The 13963-nt window shown below is 36.3% G+C and overlaps 1 protein-coding gene across 3 annotated transcripts in view; it reads right to left on the reverse strand.

Annotated features, from left to right (window-relative positions):
• Positions 1-13963, reverse strand: part of EPHX1 (epoxide hydrolase 1) — a 48215-nt gene that overhangs the window by 10025 nt on the left and 24227 nt on the right. For all 3 annotated transcript variants that reach the window (XM_023502018.2, XM_031967031.1, XM_012547914.3), the window contains exon 3: positions 2564-2751. In XM_023502018.2, the coding sequence (XP_023357786.1) occupies positions 2564-2751 (188 nt within the window). The remainder of the gene's footprint in view (positions 1-2563; positions 2752-13963) is intronic.

Raw genomic sequence — 13963 nt, forward strand, 5'->3', positions numbered from 1 at the left:
ACTTTCTCTCCTTTCAACTTCTTCCAGCTTTTGAAAAAAAGAAAAAAATAAACTCTTTGGAGCAAATATGCACAATTAAAAGATTAAAAAATGCATAAAGAAAACAAATTCCTGCACTATCCAAGTCCAAAAAAAAAGTTCATCATCTCTTTGTTAGGAGGTAGAGAACACGTTTCAGCATTAGTTCCCAGGTGTCAGTCATTGTGTTGATCAGTTTCCCTGAACCCTCTATATGAAGAAGCGGGTGATGAGAGAGAAATTTGCTCAGCACCAGTGCTTAGGCTTGATACAATTTAATTCAGCTCCCCTGCCTCTCTTTCTGTTAACTAGAGTCCAATCACCAGTTCTTATCCCTTATGTTCTCCCCTTTTAAATCCTTTTCCACAATCTACCCTCTATAGTTAGAGTTTGTTTTGCTTAAGACTAAATCCTCCCTTACTCTATCGTCCCTCTTTTTACCCGTCTTTGTCTTCTCCCTCTTCTCTCCCATTTCGCTGAATTCAGCTATTTTCTCCCCTCCTTTAAGAAGCTTGGATGAAAGTGATATAGGCTCTACTGGCACCTATTTCCTCCATCTCTTCCCTTTTGTAGAATTTTTTACCCTTCCCTTTCTTCTTTTTAGATCATCAAAACATAAAAAAAAAAAAAGTGTGTGTGTGTGAGAGAGAGAGAGACAGAGACAGAGACAGAGACAGAGACAAAGAAAAACACAGAGAAGAGAGAGAGAGAGAGAGAGAGAGAGAGAAAGAAAGAGAGAGAGAGAGGAGAAAGAAGAGAGGAGAGAGAGAGAAGAAAGAGAAGGAGAGAGATAAAGAGAAGAGAGGAGAGAGAGAGAAAGAAAGAGGGGAGAGAGGAGAAGAAGAAAAGAGAGAAGAGGAGAGAGAAGAAAAGAAGAGAGAGAGAGAAAGAGAGAAGAGAAGAAGAAAGAGAAAAGAGAAGAAAGAAAGGAGGAAGGAGAGAAAGGAGAAGAGAAAGAGGAGAGAGAGAAGAGAGAGAGAAGAGAGAGAGGAAGAGAGAAGAGAGAAAGAGAGAGAGAGAGAGAGAGAGAAAGAGAGAGAGAAGAGAGAGAGAAGAGAAGAGAAAGAAGAGAGAGAGAGAGAAAGAGAGAGAGAAAGGAAAGAAAGAGAGAAAGAAAGAGAGAGAAAGAAAGAGAGAGAGAAAGAGAGAAAGAGAGAGAGAAAGAAAGAGAGAGAGAAAGAAAGAGAGAGAAAGAAAGAGAGAGAGAAGAAGAAGAAAGAGAGAGAAAGAAGAGAGAGACAGAGACAGAGAGAGACAGACAGAGAGGGACAGAGAGAGAGAGAGACAGAGAGAGAGACAGAGAAGAGGGAGGGAGAGGAAGAGAGGGAGGAGTTGAAGAGGTTGAGTAGTTCCGAGGGGATTGCAATTGTATCCAGAATATAAACTGTTGTTTAAAAGATATTCTTAAAAAAATATTCTAGAATGTACCCAAATAAGGTGTTGAACATCTGGAACAACATGGTATAGTAGAAAGATGACCAGTTCAGATGATCTGAGTTCAAATCCCACCTTTAATGTATATTACCCCTGAGACTCTGGGTAACTTTCCTAGGTCTCAATTTCTGTATCTTTACAATGAGGAAGATGGACTAGATGGCCAGGTTCACAGTCTTTTTAAACTTTCCAAGTTCTGTCCTTACTGGTCTCCTCATTTCTCGAGATTCTCACCACCTGTGGCCTCTTTCTCTAGTGTACCAGACCATTCAGAGGAAGCCATTCCTTAGATGATATCATCCCACCCTCTAAAACCCCCAAATCAGCCAAATTTGCTGGTTTTCAGCTTTCCCAGTTATAGCTCTTCCATCTGACCACAGAGAACCATCTTGGCCCTACTCTTCATCCCCCACATTCTTACTTGCCCATATGTGGCCAGGATATTTGGGGGAAGGACTGGGGAGGCAGGGGTGGAGGGGAGAACTGGTATAGAAGAAGCTAGAGATTGATAAGAAGTCTGAAATTTTCCAAGGCGAGTAAGCTATTAAAATAGCTCCATTTTCGCTCCCTACCAAGAGCATTACCTCATCTTTTCTCCATCCTACCCTCCCATCCACGCAACCCTATTTACTACCAATGGCATGGCTCCTGTGGGGTCAGAGGTAGGCAAAAGATCTCCAATGCTAGGTTCCCTAACTTCAATTCCAGTGCATTCCTATTCTATGATGCTGCTAAATGATATACTTCAAAGGCTGTTTCTTTCATGGGATAATGAAAATTATTGCACATTAAATCACCAATTGAGTAAGCTGTACTTGGGTGGATGTGGTAGGGAAAAGGAAATAATGTAGGATTAGACTTGCTAGTTCAGGTTCAACATTGGAATTGAAAGGCGGCACTCCAAAGTCATTCAGCTCTCTCTCCACTGTACCACACTGCCTTTTCCAAACAATCCTCTAAGATTACAGGTTGCAGAGGAAGTGTTCATCTATATTAGCAGAGAAAAACCCTTAGTCAGAGCTTCCTGACTTCAGGCCCAGCACTCTAGCCACTGTACCACCCGTCTCCTAGCTCCTCTGTTTAGTTCTCTTCAAGAAGATGTCTCATTTACCTTGATCTCTTCTTCTGAGGTTTCCACCTTGAAGGGGCGGATGCTTTCATCCTCAGGTGTGCTGGGCTTTCTTCCTGGGCCCCACCATGCATCTTCCATTTCTAATTTTTCATTATTTCCTCTGTTAATGACCCAGTAGATTAAACGGATCAGAAACAGGACAGCTAAAATCTGTAGAAACCACATATCTGTAAAAAAAAGAAAGACACATACAAGCAAAATTAGTCAAAGGACAGTCAGTTCCATAGCTGGGGACCAGTCATTAAGGCTTAAAATCTCCATTACATCCTTATTCCTATGGCCAAGTCAATCCCATCTCCTTTCAAAAACAGGGAACATTAGCCATCCCACCTCAAAGGGCTGGCCTCAGGCTTAGCAGTTTGCAAGCACAGGGCACTGAAAAGAATCCTGAATTTAAGATTCAATCTAGACCTAGGAATCAAATACTGGCTCTGACACTTACTAGCTGTGTAACTACGAGCAAGAATTCATTCTTAAGCTTAATTTTCCTCATCTGTAAAATGGGGATGGTAGCATGTACCTCATAGGATATGGTGAGAATCACATAAGATAATATATACAAAATTCAATATAAGTATCAGTTATTGGAAATGAGAGTGAACTCAGAAAAAAAACTTATCTACATTGCTATGAAAATCTGAATTGTCAATGAATCTGTAACTGATCTAGAGCACATAATGTCAAAGCTAGAAAAAACTGTTGGGATCAACCCTTTCATTTTACAGTTAAGGAAACAGAGGTCTCAATTACTAAAAGATCTCTTGGGTCATAAGAAAAAGAATAGAGAGAATCCCAGGTCCCCTAACTTCAATTCCAGTGCATTTCTATTCTATGATGCTGCTAAATGATATATTTTAAAGGCTGTTTCTTTCACAAGATAATGATGTTTAATTGGTGATTTAGTGTGCAATAACTAAGTCACACTTGAGTGGATGTGGTAGAAATATTGTAGGATTAATCCAGTTAGTTCAGGTTCAATGTTGGAATGAAAGGAGACACTCAAAGGTCATTAAACAGTCAAGAAAAGGTTTGCCTATCCATAGCAAAGAAAAGATTTCCAAAAAGTCTACTTCAGTAGGTAGTTTGGCAGACACAGCCCCTGTCACTTCCATATGGTGATTTGGGCTCTCTTGAAACATTGTGGGACAACCAGGGATTGCACTCAAGTGGACATCTTGGTTCCTAGGTCATCTCTTTCATATTTGAAGAGAAAACTAGACTGACTTGGGGGAAGGGATTGAAATATTGGTCCCACATACTAGGGAAGCATTGGTTGAGGGGAGTAAATAAGAACCATGATCCCAGGATATGGAACTTATATCTCTAATGTCTTGTATACAGGAAACTATCTGAATGGTGGTAGGACCAGGTGGAGAGACTTCTTTAGGAGACTTCCTGGGCCTGAGTTTTATCATCTCCTCACTTCTCCCTTAGATATTTTGCCCCTACCCTACTCCATAGGATGGTTGATATACAATTTCAAATATAGAAATATAAATGTGGGATGACTCCTCCACAGCTCTAGTTTTAAAATGGGTTTTGACATCCCAATGGACAGTGGGATGGTTTTAAGCAGGCCTAACTTTGTGCATATGTGATGTTGACCAGTTTTTAACTATCAAATAGATTCAAATGGACTAAATAAGAGCACTAGCCTCAGAGTTAGAAATAGATCTAGGTTTAAGTGCCACTTACTAAGCTGTGTGATCTTTGGTAAATTACTTCTTTTTTTTTGTATCTCACAGTCCACATCTATAAAATCAAAGTTTCAAATTTTATGATCCTCTGAGCACAGAATGAATAAGTGATTAGATTGTTTCAAGTTCCTAGCCAAGAATTGGCCTCCGGCACTAGAAAGCTCTGAACTATGTTCGTTTTAATGGGAAGAGAATGTGGCTCATTGAAAGGAATAATAAATGACCCCAAAGAAATGCTTCATTCATTCTGCAGCTTTCACTTGTCCTTGTTTCAGTTCCTCCCTTTCCAACCCAAAACACCTGAAGAAATAAATGCCATGGCTTCCTGCCCATATTACAAGTCCTCACAAAATCAGAAGTTAGTCATTTCATCTAATCCATACTAGAAAAAACAAAAATTCCCTTTATAAAAGAGGTGACAAGTGGGTCGACTTTTATTTGGTGATCTCCAAGGTTACCACTATTTTCTCAGATAGTATATTCTACTTTGGACACTGAGACCCATTTAGAAAGTTTTTCCTAACTGAAAAAAATTGTATGAATTGATACAAAGTGAAATGAAAAGAACCAGGAAAACATTGTGTACAGGAACAGCAACATTGTGTGATGATCAACTATAAATGACTTAGCTTTTCTTAGGAATACAATGATCCAAGATAATTACAAATGACTCCTGATGGAAGATGCTATTCACATTCAGAGAAAGGACTGATGGACTCTGAGTGCAAATCAAAGCATACTATTTTCATCTATTTGTTTTTTGTTTTTTTTTTTTTAGCTTAATGGACAACAGGATATCATTTATTCATTGGGTGGGAGGACAAATGATTAAATCTTATTTTTTCCATAGTCTAAAACTATTCTGCCATCTTGGTACCTAGAGAAGAACTGTGGTATAGTGGTAAAATCTGAAGACCTAGATCCAAAGCCCAGTTATATTGTTTATTTGGTGTCCTTTGGAATATTACTTAACACTGAAGGATGAGAACATTAAGTTAGGACTTAGGAGAGATCTGGGTCTTTATATGACTCATATGAGAAGTCACTTAACCTCTTTCAGTTTCCTCATCAGGATAATGGGAAGGCTAATACCTGTAATATCTAACTGCACAGAGCACCAGGAGATCTTAGAGGTCATCCGGTTGTCCATTTGAAGAAAACACATCCTAGAGTTGAATGATTTGTCCAAAGCCACACAATTTGAATAAGTGATTGTGGGATACCATAAGAGTAAATAACAATAGCTGACACAAATAATGATGATGATAGCATTTGCATATCACTTGGGTATTTTTGTTGTTTAACCATGTCCAATACTTTGTGAGCCATTTGGGGGTTTCTTGGAAAAGTTACTGAAGTGGTTTCCTGTTTCCTTTTCCAGCTCCCTTTACAACTGAAGAAACTGAAGCAAACAGGGTTGTGACTTATTCAGGGTCACATAGCTACTAAGTGTCTGAGGCCAGATTTGAACTCAGAAAGATGAGTCTTCCTGACTCCAGAGCTGATGCTCTGTCCACTATACCTCCTAGCTACTCTATGGGTTTACAGATTCCTGTACATATATTACCTCTGCTGATTATTTCTTATAAAATGATAATATTCCATTGCATTCATACACCATAACTTATTGAGCCATTCTCTAACTAATGAGTATCCACTCAGTTTCCAGTTTTTTGCCACTACAAAGAAGGGCTGCCACAAACATTTCTGCATATGTGGGTCCTTTTTCCTATGCACAGTTTGATAGCCTTTTGGGCATAGTAACAAATTGTTCTCCAGAATGATTGAATCAATTTACAACACACCAACAATGTATTAGTGTTCCAATTTTGCCATATTCCCTCCAATATTTACCATTATCTTTTTTTGTCATTTTAGCTAATCTGAGAGGTGTGAATTAGTACCGCAGGGTTGTCTTAATTTGCAATTGTCTAATCAATAGTGTGTACATATATTATCTCATTTTACATATATCTTTAGATATGTATACCTATCCCGTAAGACACGGAATTATTATTGTATCCATTTTACAGATGAGTAAACAGAATCTTTTTTTGCTGAGGCAATTGGGGTTAAGTGACTTGCCCAGGGCCACACAGCTAGGAAGTATTAAGTGTCTGAGGCCAGATTTGAACTCAGGTCCTCCTGACTTTAGGACTGGTGCTCTATCCACTGTACCACCTAGTTGCTCCGAGTAAACTGAATCTTAAGTAACTTATTTAGTGTTGATGAAGCCTGTTAGAGGAGTGGGGAATAGGAGAAAAGCTGTGAAGCCATTTCTTCCTGACTCCAGATATAAAGATCTATCTTTGATTCGGTCACTTAAAGAGTAAACAGGATTTTACCATCCTAGTTTATTTTTCTAACTGAAATCATTCATAAACTTTCTTACTTTTAATGTTCCCTTCCAGCATTCAACACATGCAAAATTAGTTCTGGCTCTGGCCCTGGGATGCTGGAATGCAGCAATGCCCCAGAGGGGCTCAGCAAATTGTCACTACCAACTGAACATTTCTCAAAAATTAGGCCACTGACATCAAGAGCCGTAACAGGACAATAACTAGCTGTACTATCAGCAGAAAAGGCTAATTCATAGTCTATTTATTCAATACACTGTATCCACAAGCACATTTGCATATCCTTTGGTAGCTGGACATAACCTGGACTTGTGCCTTGGGACCCATCCAGCAATTAATGTCGTCTAGGATACCTTCTTCCACCTGCCCTCTGTCTACCATTCCAACACAACAAAGAACAGAATTGAATGCTACTTTCCCTCAATGGCTCAACTCTGTGCTGTGAAGTGTAAATGATTCAGACCAATTCCAATGATCTTGTGATGATGAAAGCCATCTGTGTATTCAGAGAGAGGATGGTGGAAACTGAATGTGGACCACAACATGGTATTTTCATTTTTGTTCTTATTGTTTGCTTGGATTTTGTTTTCTTTCTCATTTTTTTGATCTGATTTTTCTTGTGCAGCATGATAATTGTGGAAATATGTATGGAAGAATTGCACATGTTTAACATATATTAGATTACTTTTCTCTAGGGGAGAGGGTGAGGGAAAAGGAAGAAAAAGATTGGAACACAAGGTTTTAAAAATTAGAATACAAGGTTCACTGCCATCTGGGGGAGGGGGTGGGGGAAAGGAGGGGAAAAATTGGAATGAAGGTTTTGCAATTGTCAATGTTGAAAAATTACCCATGCATATATCTTGTAAATAAAAAGCTATTAAAAAAAAAAAAAAGAATACAGGGTTCAGTGTAACTGAGCCATGCCTTTCTGCTCTAAGACCAACTTTCTAATCACTATATCACATTGTCTCTCCAAGAGGCTTAATTGTCACAAATTTAGTTACATGGGAGGAAGACTGATATTAAATTAAAACACAAGGTGAATGTTGAAATTACCCATGTATATATTTTGAAATAAAAAGTTTTAATTAAAAAAAAGAAGTGCAAGAAAAAAGAAAATCTTTTCTACCTGGGATGGCAGGACAGAATTGCACTGGATTATTGTCAGCCAGCCAGAGGAATGAGGAAGCAAGGAAACTGCCACCAGAATGTGTGGGACTCCACCAGGCCTGAAGGACAGAAAATGTGCATTTGGCTGAAGCTATCTCTGTCCTCCTAGAAGCCATTTGGGGCATAGATTGAAGTGAGTGAAAAATGAATTCCCCAGAATGGAAGAAAACTGGGATAGATTTGAGATCTAGCCTTCAGAGAAAATATCATCAAAGGAGGAATAAGAAAGTATGTGATGAGGAAATCTAAAGGCAAAAGACTGAAATTACCAAAGGATTCAGGAAGAACAAAATTCAGTTAAAAATACTGAGCACAAGCAGATAAACCAAAAGAGAAGATATTAATTACAGAAGGTAAAATGATCTCTAGATCATATAAATTAATCTAAACACTCCTGAATAAAACAAAAGAAATTAAATCAACACCTGATGAAGCAGAGGATCCTACAGATTCCCAAGACAGCATGAAATCACAGTGACATTTTCCCAAAATGAAAAAAGAAAAATAATTGTGAAAGCAGAATTGACAACTATACTCCCATCTTTTGGAAAATCCATTTAAAAGTTTTTGGCTCTTCCTTCTTACCAGAGAAGTCTGAATTATTATGATACTAAAAGATAAAATATGTTATTACATAATACTATACATATATTTTATGCATTTCTGAGTTTCTAAACTTTTTCTGTGTTATCTTCTGTTTTTTGCATGTCATCTCCAGCTTCCGCAAAATTTCCATAATATTCTCATTTAATTTATTATGCCAATTTTGAGATATAGCAAAACTAAGTGAGGAAAGTCAAGATGTGGAAGGGATAACTACACAAACAAATGGTATTGATCTTAAAGACAGTTTGGTTAGAGACAATTTATGGGTCTTACACAAGGAACATGACAGATCAAAAATCTTAACATTATAATGCCAAAAAAATTATAGAAAACTCAGAACTTCTGAAAAAAAGGAAACAAAATGACAATGAAAAGAATCTATAAATTGCTTCCAGAATAAATAAAAACCCATGCTGTAAACTCTAAGACGTATAGTGGTTGATTTTAACAATTCCAATGACACATCACAAATTTTGCAAGCAACTAGGAAAAGTTCTTCAATTAGAAAAGAAATGAAAATCAAATAACTGAAGACTATTCTTTACCCACCAGAAACTGCAGAAGAGAATAGGGTAATATGTTGCAAAGAGCAAAAGAGCTTTACATCCAAGATGAAATATCCTGAAACCTAAGTCTAAATTAGCAATGAAAAGAGACGGACATCTAATAATAATGAAGCATGTGAAACTCTTCATTAAAAACCACCCTAAAGAGATTATCCACTTTGCAAACACCTACAAGAAAGGTAAATTACAGCAACCAAGGAAGATAAAAGTAATGAAATAAATTACCTCAGAGGATAAAAGCTAAAAAAAAGTAAAAACACCTTTGAAGTTAAAGGAGGAAAGAAAGGGGTTTTTTATTTTACTTAAACAAAAGGGAGGAAAGGGAAAAGAATTTGATAATGAGATAAAAGGATAAAAAAGCCCAGAACTACTAAAACAAAACTCCAAAACCAGAGTAAGGGTGCACATGAGTGGAATATTGGGTGGGGGAGAGAACAACATATGTGTTGTCTGAGGATGAGGGATAGCGAAGCCTGTGGGAATGAGATTGCCCTAAAGTAGAGTAAGCAAAAAAACAAACAAACAAACAAAAAAAAAACTGAAGAAACAAAGCAATGTTTTTAGAGAAGAAAAAGAACTAAAAAAAAATCTTAATTCAGAAAACAAAACTGATATTAGAGACATATGATGAAAAATAAACTCTCATAACTTTTAATCTGAATGAACTAAACAACTAATAAAATGAGAAATTGGATATGAACGCAAAATCCACAAATCTGTTGCTTCCTAGAAACACACCTGGAACAATCTAAATGAGGAGTGAATCCAAAAAAGCAGGAATCATAATCATTCTATCAGAAAAAGCAAAAATAAAAACTCCCAACATGAAGATAAAGGAGGAAACAATATTATGCTGAAAGGAACTATAGACAACAAAGCAATAGAAATATTAAACTTGTATGCTTTAAATACCTTATTTAGTATTTCTTCATTTAAGGAAAAAATTAACTAAATTACATGACATGGAGAGTAATACAATAACAGGGGGAGACTTTAATGAGTCTCTCAGTTTTGGACAAATCTTAAGGTAAGAAAAATTTAACAAATTGCTTAAGAAACTAGAACTAAGAGACTTATGGCATATTCTAAATGGTACTGCTAAGTGTGAGTGTGTGTGTGTGTGTGTGTGTGTGTGTGTGTGTGTGTGTTTCTCGGCGTCACATTAAACTTTTTTTTTTTTTTTTTTTTTTTTTTTTTTGCTGAGGGTCACATAACTAGTGCCCAGGGTCACACACCTAGCATATTGAACTTTTTACAAAAACTGATCAGGTATTAGGGCAGAGGTATGGTAAATAAATGTAAAAAGGAAAGAACAGCAAACATCACTTACAGAAAATAATGCAATACAAATGCAATACAAATAAGCAATCAGTTCAGAAAGTACAAACAAAAGACATGAACCAAATGAAGACTTAATAATGAAATCCTAAATAATTATGGATCAAACAACAAATCATAGAACCAAAAATTATAATAATGAAATAACAAAATTTCTAAAATGGAGATAAAGAAATCTTAGGGAGAGATAGGAATTATTTGCCTAAAAATTTACATTAACACAATAGAAACAGGAGATAAATAAACCAAATCTGCATATAAAAATTAGAAATACAATAAATAAATCTATAACAAGCACAAAGGGATATATTAAAAATTATAGGAATACAACATACAGTATATGCCCTGAAACCCTAGTTCTCTTTCTCTTCTGAGGAACGTATATTTTACTACCCCTGTGGCCCTTTGAAAGAGGCTCACTGCTCCTTACCCTCTCATCTGAAGGTGGGTTCTCTCAACAGAAGAATGTTCTTGTCTTACACTGAGGCTTAACATGTAATTTACTTGAAATTTAGAAGATGGTTCCTAAAGGAGCTTCTTCAAAATTCGAAGCCCTTGATTTTGTCTTATGGCAATTAAACCACTCCACCATCCTAGAGATGCTTCCTTAATAGGGCTGCTGAAACACTACTGGAAAGTTTAGTGTCCAAGATAGCTCTTTATTGAGTCAGAAATTTTTCCTTATCCAAACAAGGGACTCCTAATCCTACCAGGGAGTTCTGATTCTCTCAGGGTTCAAGAGGAAGCTTAATCTTTTGTTAAGTCAGAATTGTTCTACCAACCTCTTATATGAAGAGTTTCCCCAGTCTTACTCCAAGAGTCCTGGAAAGAGTAACAACCTTTCTCAAGACTCTCAAAGTTTCTCAAGACAACTTTTCTCAAGACAAAAATTTCTCAAGACAAATTCTCAAAGAATTTTTAAAATTTTTATAAATTCTAAAACTGTAAAATTCTAGAGAATTTTAGTGAACTCTCTAAAAGAACTTTCCTAAGTCTCTGAAACAGGAGATTATTTGGTCCAGTGGCAAGGCAGCTGAAATTGGAGTTGGGAGATGAGAGTTTAAATCCATGGACCTCTATTAATAGATATCTGATTATAGGCAAGTCACTTATCGTTTGTGGTCATCTTCCTCATCTGAAAGGTGAGAGGGCTAATCTCAAGGACCTCTAGGCTCCTTCCATTTATATTACAAAATACGTCAGTCTTTAATACATAGGCTTTCAACATTTTGAGCCGGTTGGCAAAATGCCCACATATTGCTATTGTAATTGGTATACAACATGAAATACAGAAGATCTTTCTCAAGGAAAAAGATCTCAAATTTTGCTTCACTCCTCTTTTATACATTTTAGAATAGGAAACCACAACTCATTTTTTTTTTAATCCTAACCTTGACTAGTTTTCATTCTTTCCCAGCTCAGTCCTGATAAAAGCTAAGTGTCCTCTCTATAACCTCTTATTCTTCCAATTTAGTAAAGGCCTGACTTGTTCTTCCAAAATCATTCTTCAAGGATTACGTGCCTTTAATATTATTTTTATAGTTGGTTTAAAGACACACTTATCCAATAAAATTTCTAAATACAAACTACAAATGATAATGTGAAAAAGTCAACCAAGCTCCCTATTAATCAGAGAAAATAAAATCAAAGCAATCTCAAGGAACCATTTCAAGTCACCAGCATGGTAAAAATATCAAAAGATGACCAATCCAATAGGGAATAGGGCCTTACAATTATAAATTCTCTAAGCCACTGCTGGCAAATCTTTAAATTGGTGCAAACATCTTAGAAAGTAATTAAGTGATCCTACCTCTTGGGCCAGTGATTTCACTGACAGAACTCTATCTTCAAACATGTCATTAAAAGGAAAAAATGATTACATGTGCAAAAATGTAGCTGGACAAAATGTCTATAGGATAATTGATATAGACAAAATAGAAAATTTCGATTATACCAAACTGAAAAGTTTTTGTACAAACAAAACTAATGCAGACAAGATTAGAAGGGAAGCAATAAACTGGGAAAATATTTTTACAGTCAAAGGTTCTGATAAAGGCCTCATTTCCAAAATATATAGAGAATTAACTCTAATTTATAAAAAATCAAGCCATTCTCCAATTGAAAAATGGTCAAAGGATATGAACAGACAATTCTCAGATGAAGAAATTGAAACTATTTCTAGTCATATGAAAAGATGCTCCAAGTCATTATTAATCAGAGAAATGCAAATTAAGACAACTCTAAGATACCACTACACACCTGTCAGATTGGCTAAGATGACAGGAAAAAATAATGATGATTGTTGGAGGGGATGCGGGAAAACTGGGACATTGATGCATTGTTGGTGGAGTTGTGAACGAATCCAACCATTTTGGAGAGTAGTTTGGAACTATGCTCAAAAAGTTATCAAACTGTGCATACCCTTTGATCCAGCAGTGTTACTACTGGGATTATATCCCAAAGAGATTATAAAGAAGGGAAAGGGACCTGTATGTGCACGAATGTTTGTGGCAGCCCTTTTTGTAGTGGCTAAAAACTGGAAACTGAATGGATGTCCATCAGTTGGAGAATGGCTGAATAAATTGTGGTATATGAATATTATGGAATATTACTGTTCTGTAAGAAATGACCAACAGGATGATTTCAGAAAGGCCTGGAGAGACTTACACGAACTGATGCTGAGTGAAATGAGCAGGACCAGGAGATCATTATATACTTCAACAACAATACTAGATGATGACCAGTTCTGATGGATCAGGCCATCCTCAGCAACGAGATCAACCAAATCATTTCTAATGGAGCAGTAATGAACTGAACTAGCTATGCCCAGAAAAAGAACTCTGGGAGATGACTAAAAACCATTACATTGAATTCCCAATCCCTATATTTATGCACACCTGCATTTTTGATTTCCTTCACAAGCTAATTGTACAATATTTCAGAGTCTGATTCTTTTTGTACAGCAAAATAACGTTTTGGTCATGTATACTTATTGTGTATCTAATTTATATTTTAATATATTTAACATCTACTGGTCATCCTGCCATCTAGGGGAGGGGGTGGGGGGGTAAGAGGTGAAAAATTGGAACAAGAGGTTTGGCAATTGTTAATGCTGTAAAGTTACCCATGTATATATCCTGTAAATAAAAGGCTATTAAATTAAAAAAAAAAAAAGGATAATTGATATAGGATACCAATAGAGCTGGAAGCTAAAAAACCATGTAGTCTATCACCTTCACTTTATAGATGAGGAAATTGACACTCAAGTAAGGTTAAGTGATTTGTCTCAGTTCACACAAGGAATGTATTAAAAGTGAGATCTGAATCTAGTTTCTGGTTCTAAAGCTGGTGATCTTTCACTTATTTGCTATATTTATCTATAATGTTAACAAAATTAAAAACAAAAATTGAAAACAACCTCTTTGTCTAACACAGCTAGATGAATTATAGTATAATCTAATATAATGTTGGAATAATATGGTGATATTAAAAAGAGGATAAACATAAATGAGAAGTAGTATGGTGTAACAATGAAAAAAATTGCCATATGTGACCTGGAGAACCCAAATTTGGATCTTCAGTATGCCGGAGCTTATGTAATCTTGGACAAGTCACTTTTCAGATTTTCAAGTTCCTTTTGTATAA

This window comes from Sarcophilus harrisii, chromosome 4 (genome assembly GCF_902635505.1).
Source record: "Sarcophilus harrisii chromosome 4, mSarHar1.11, whole genome shotgun sequence".
NCBI lineage: Eukaryota > Metazoa > Chordata > Mammalia > Dasyuromorphia > Dasyuridae > Sarcophilus > Sarcophilus harrisii.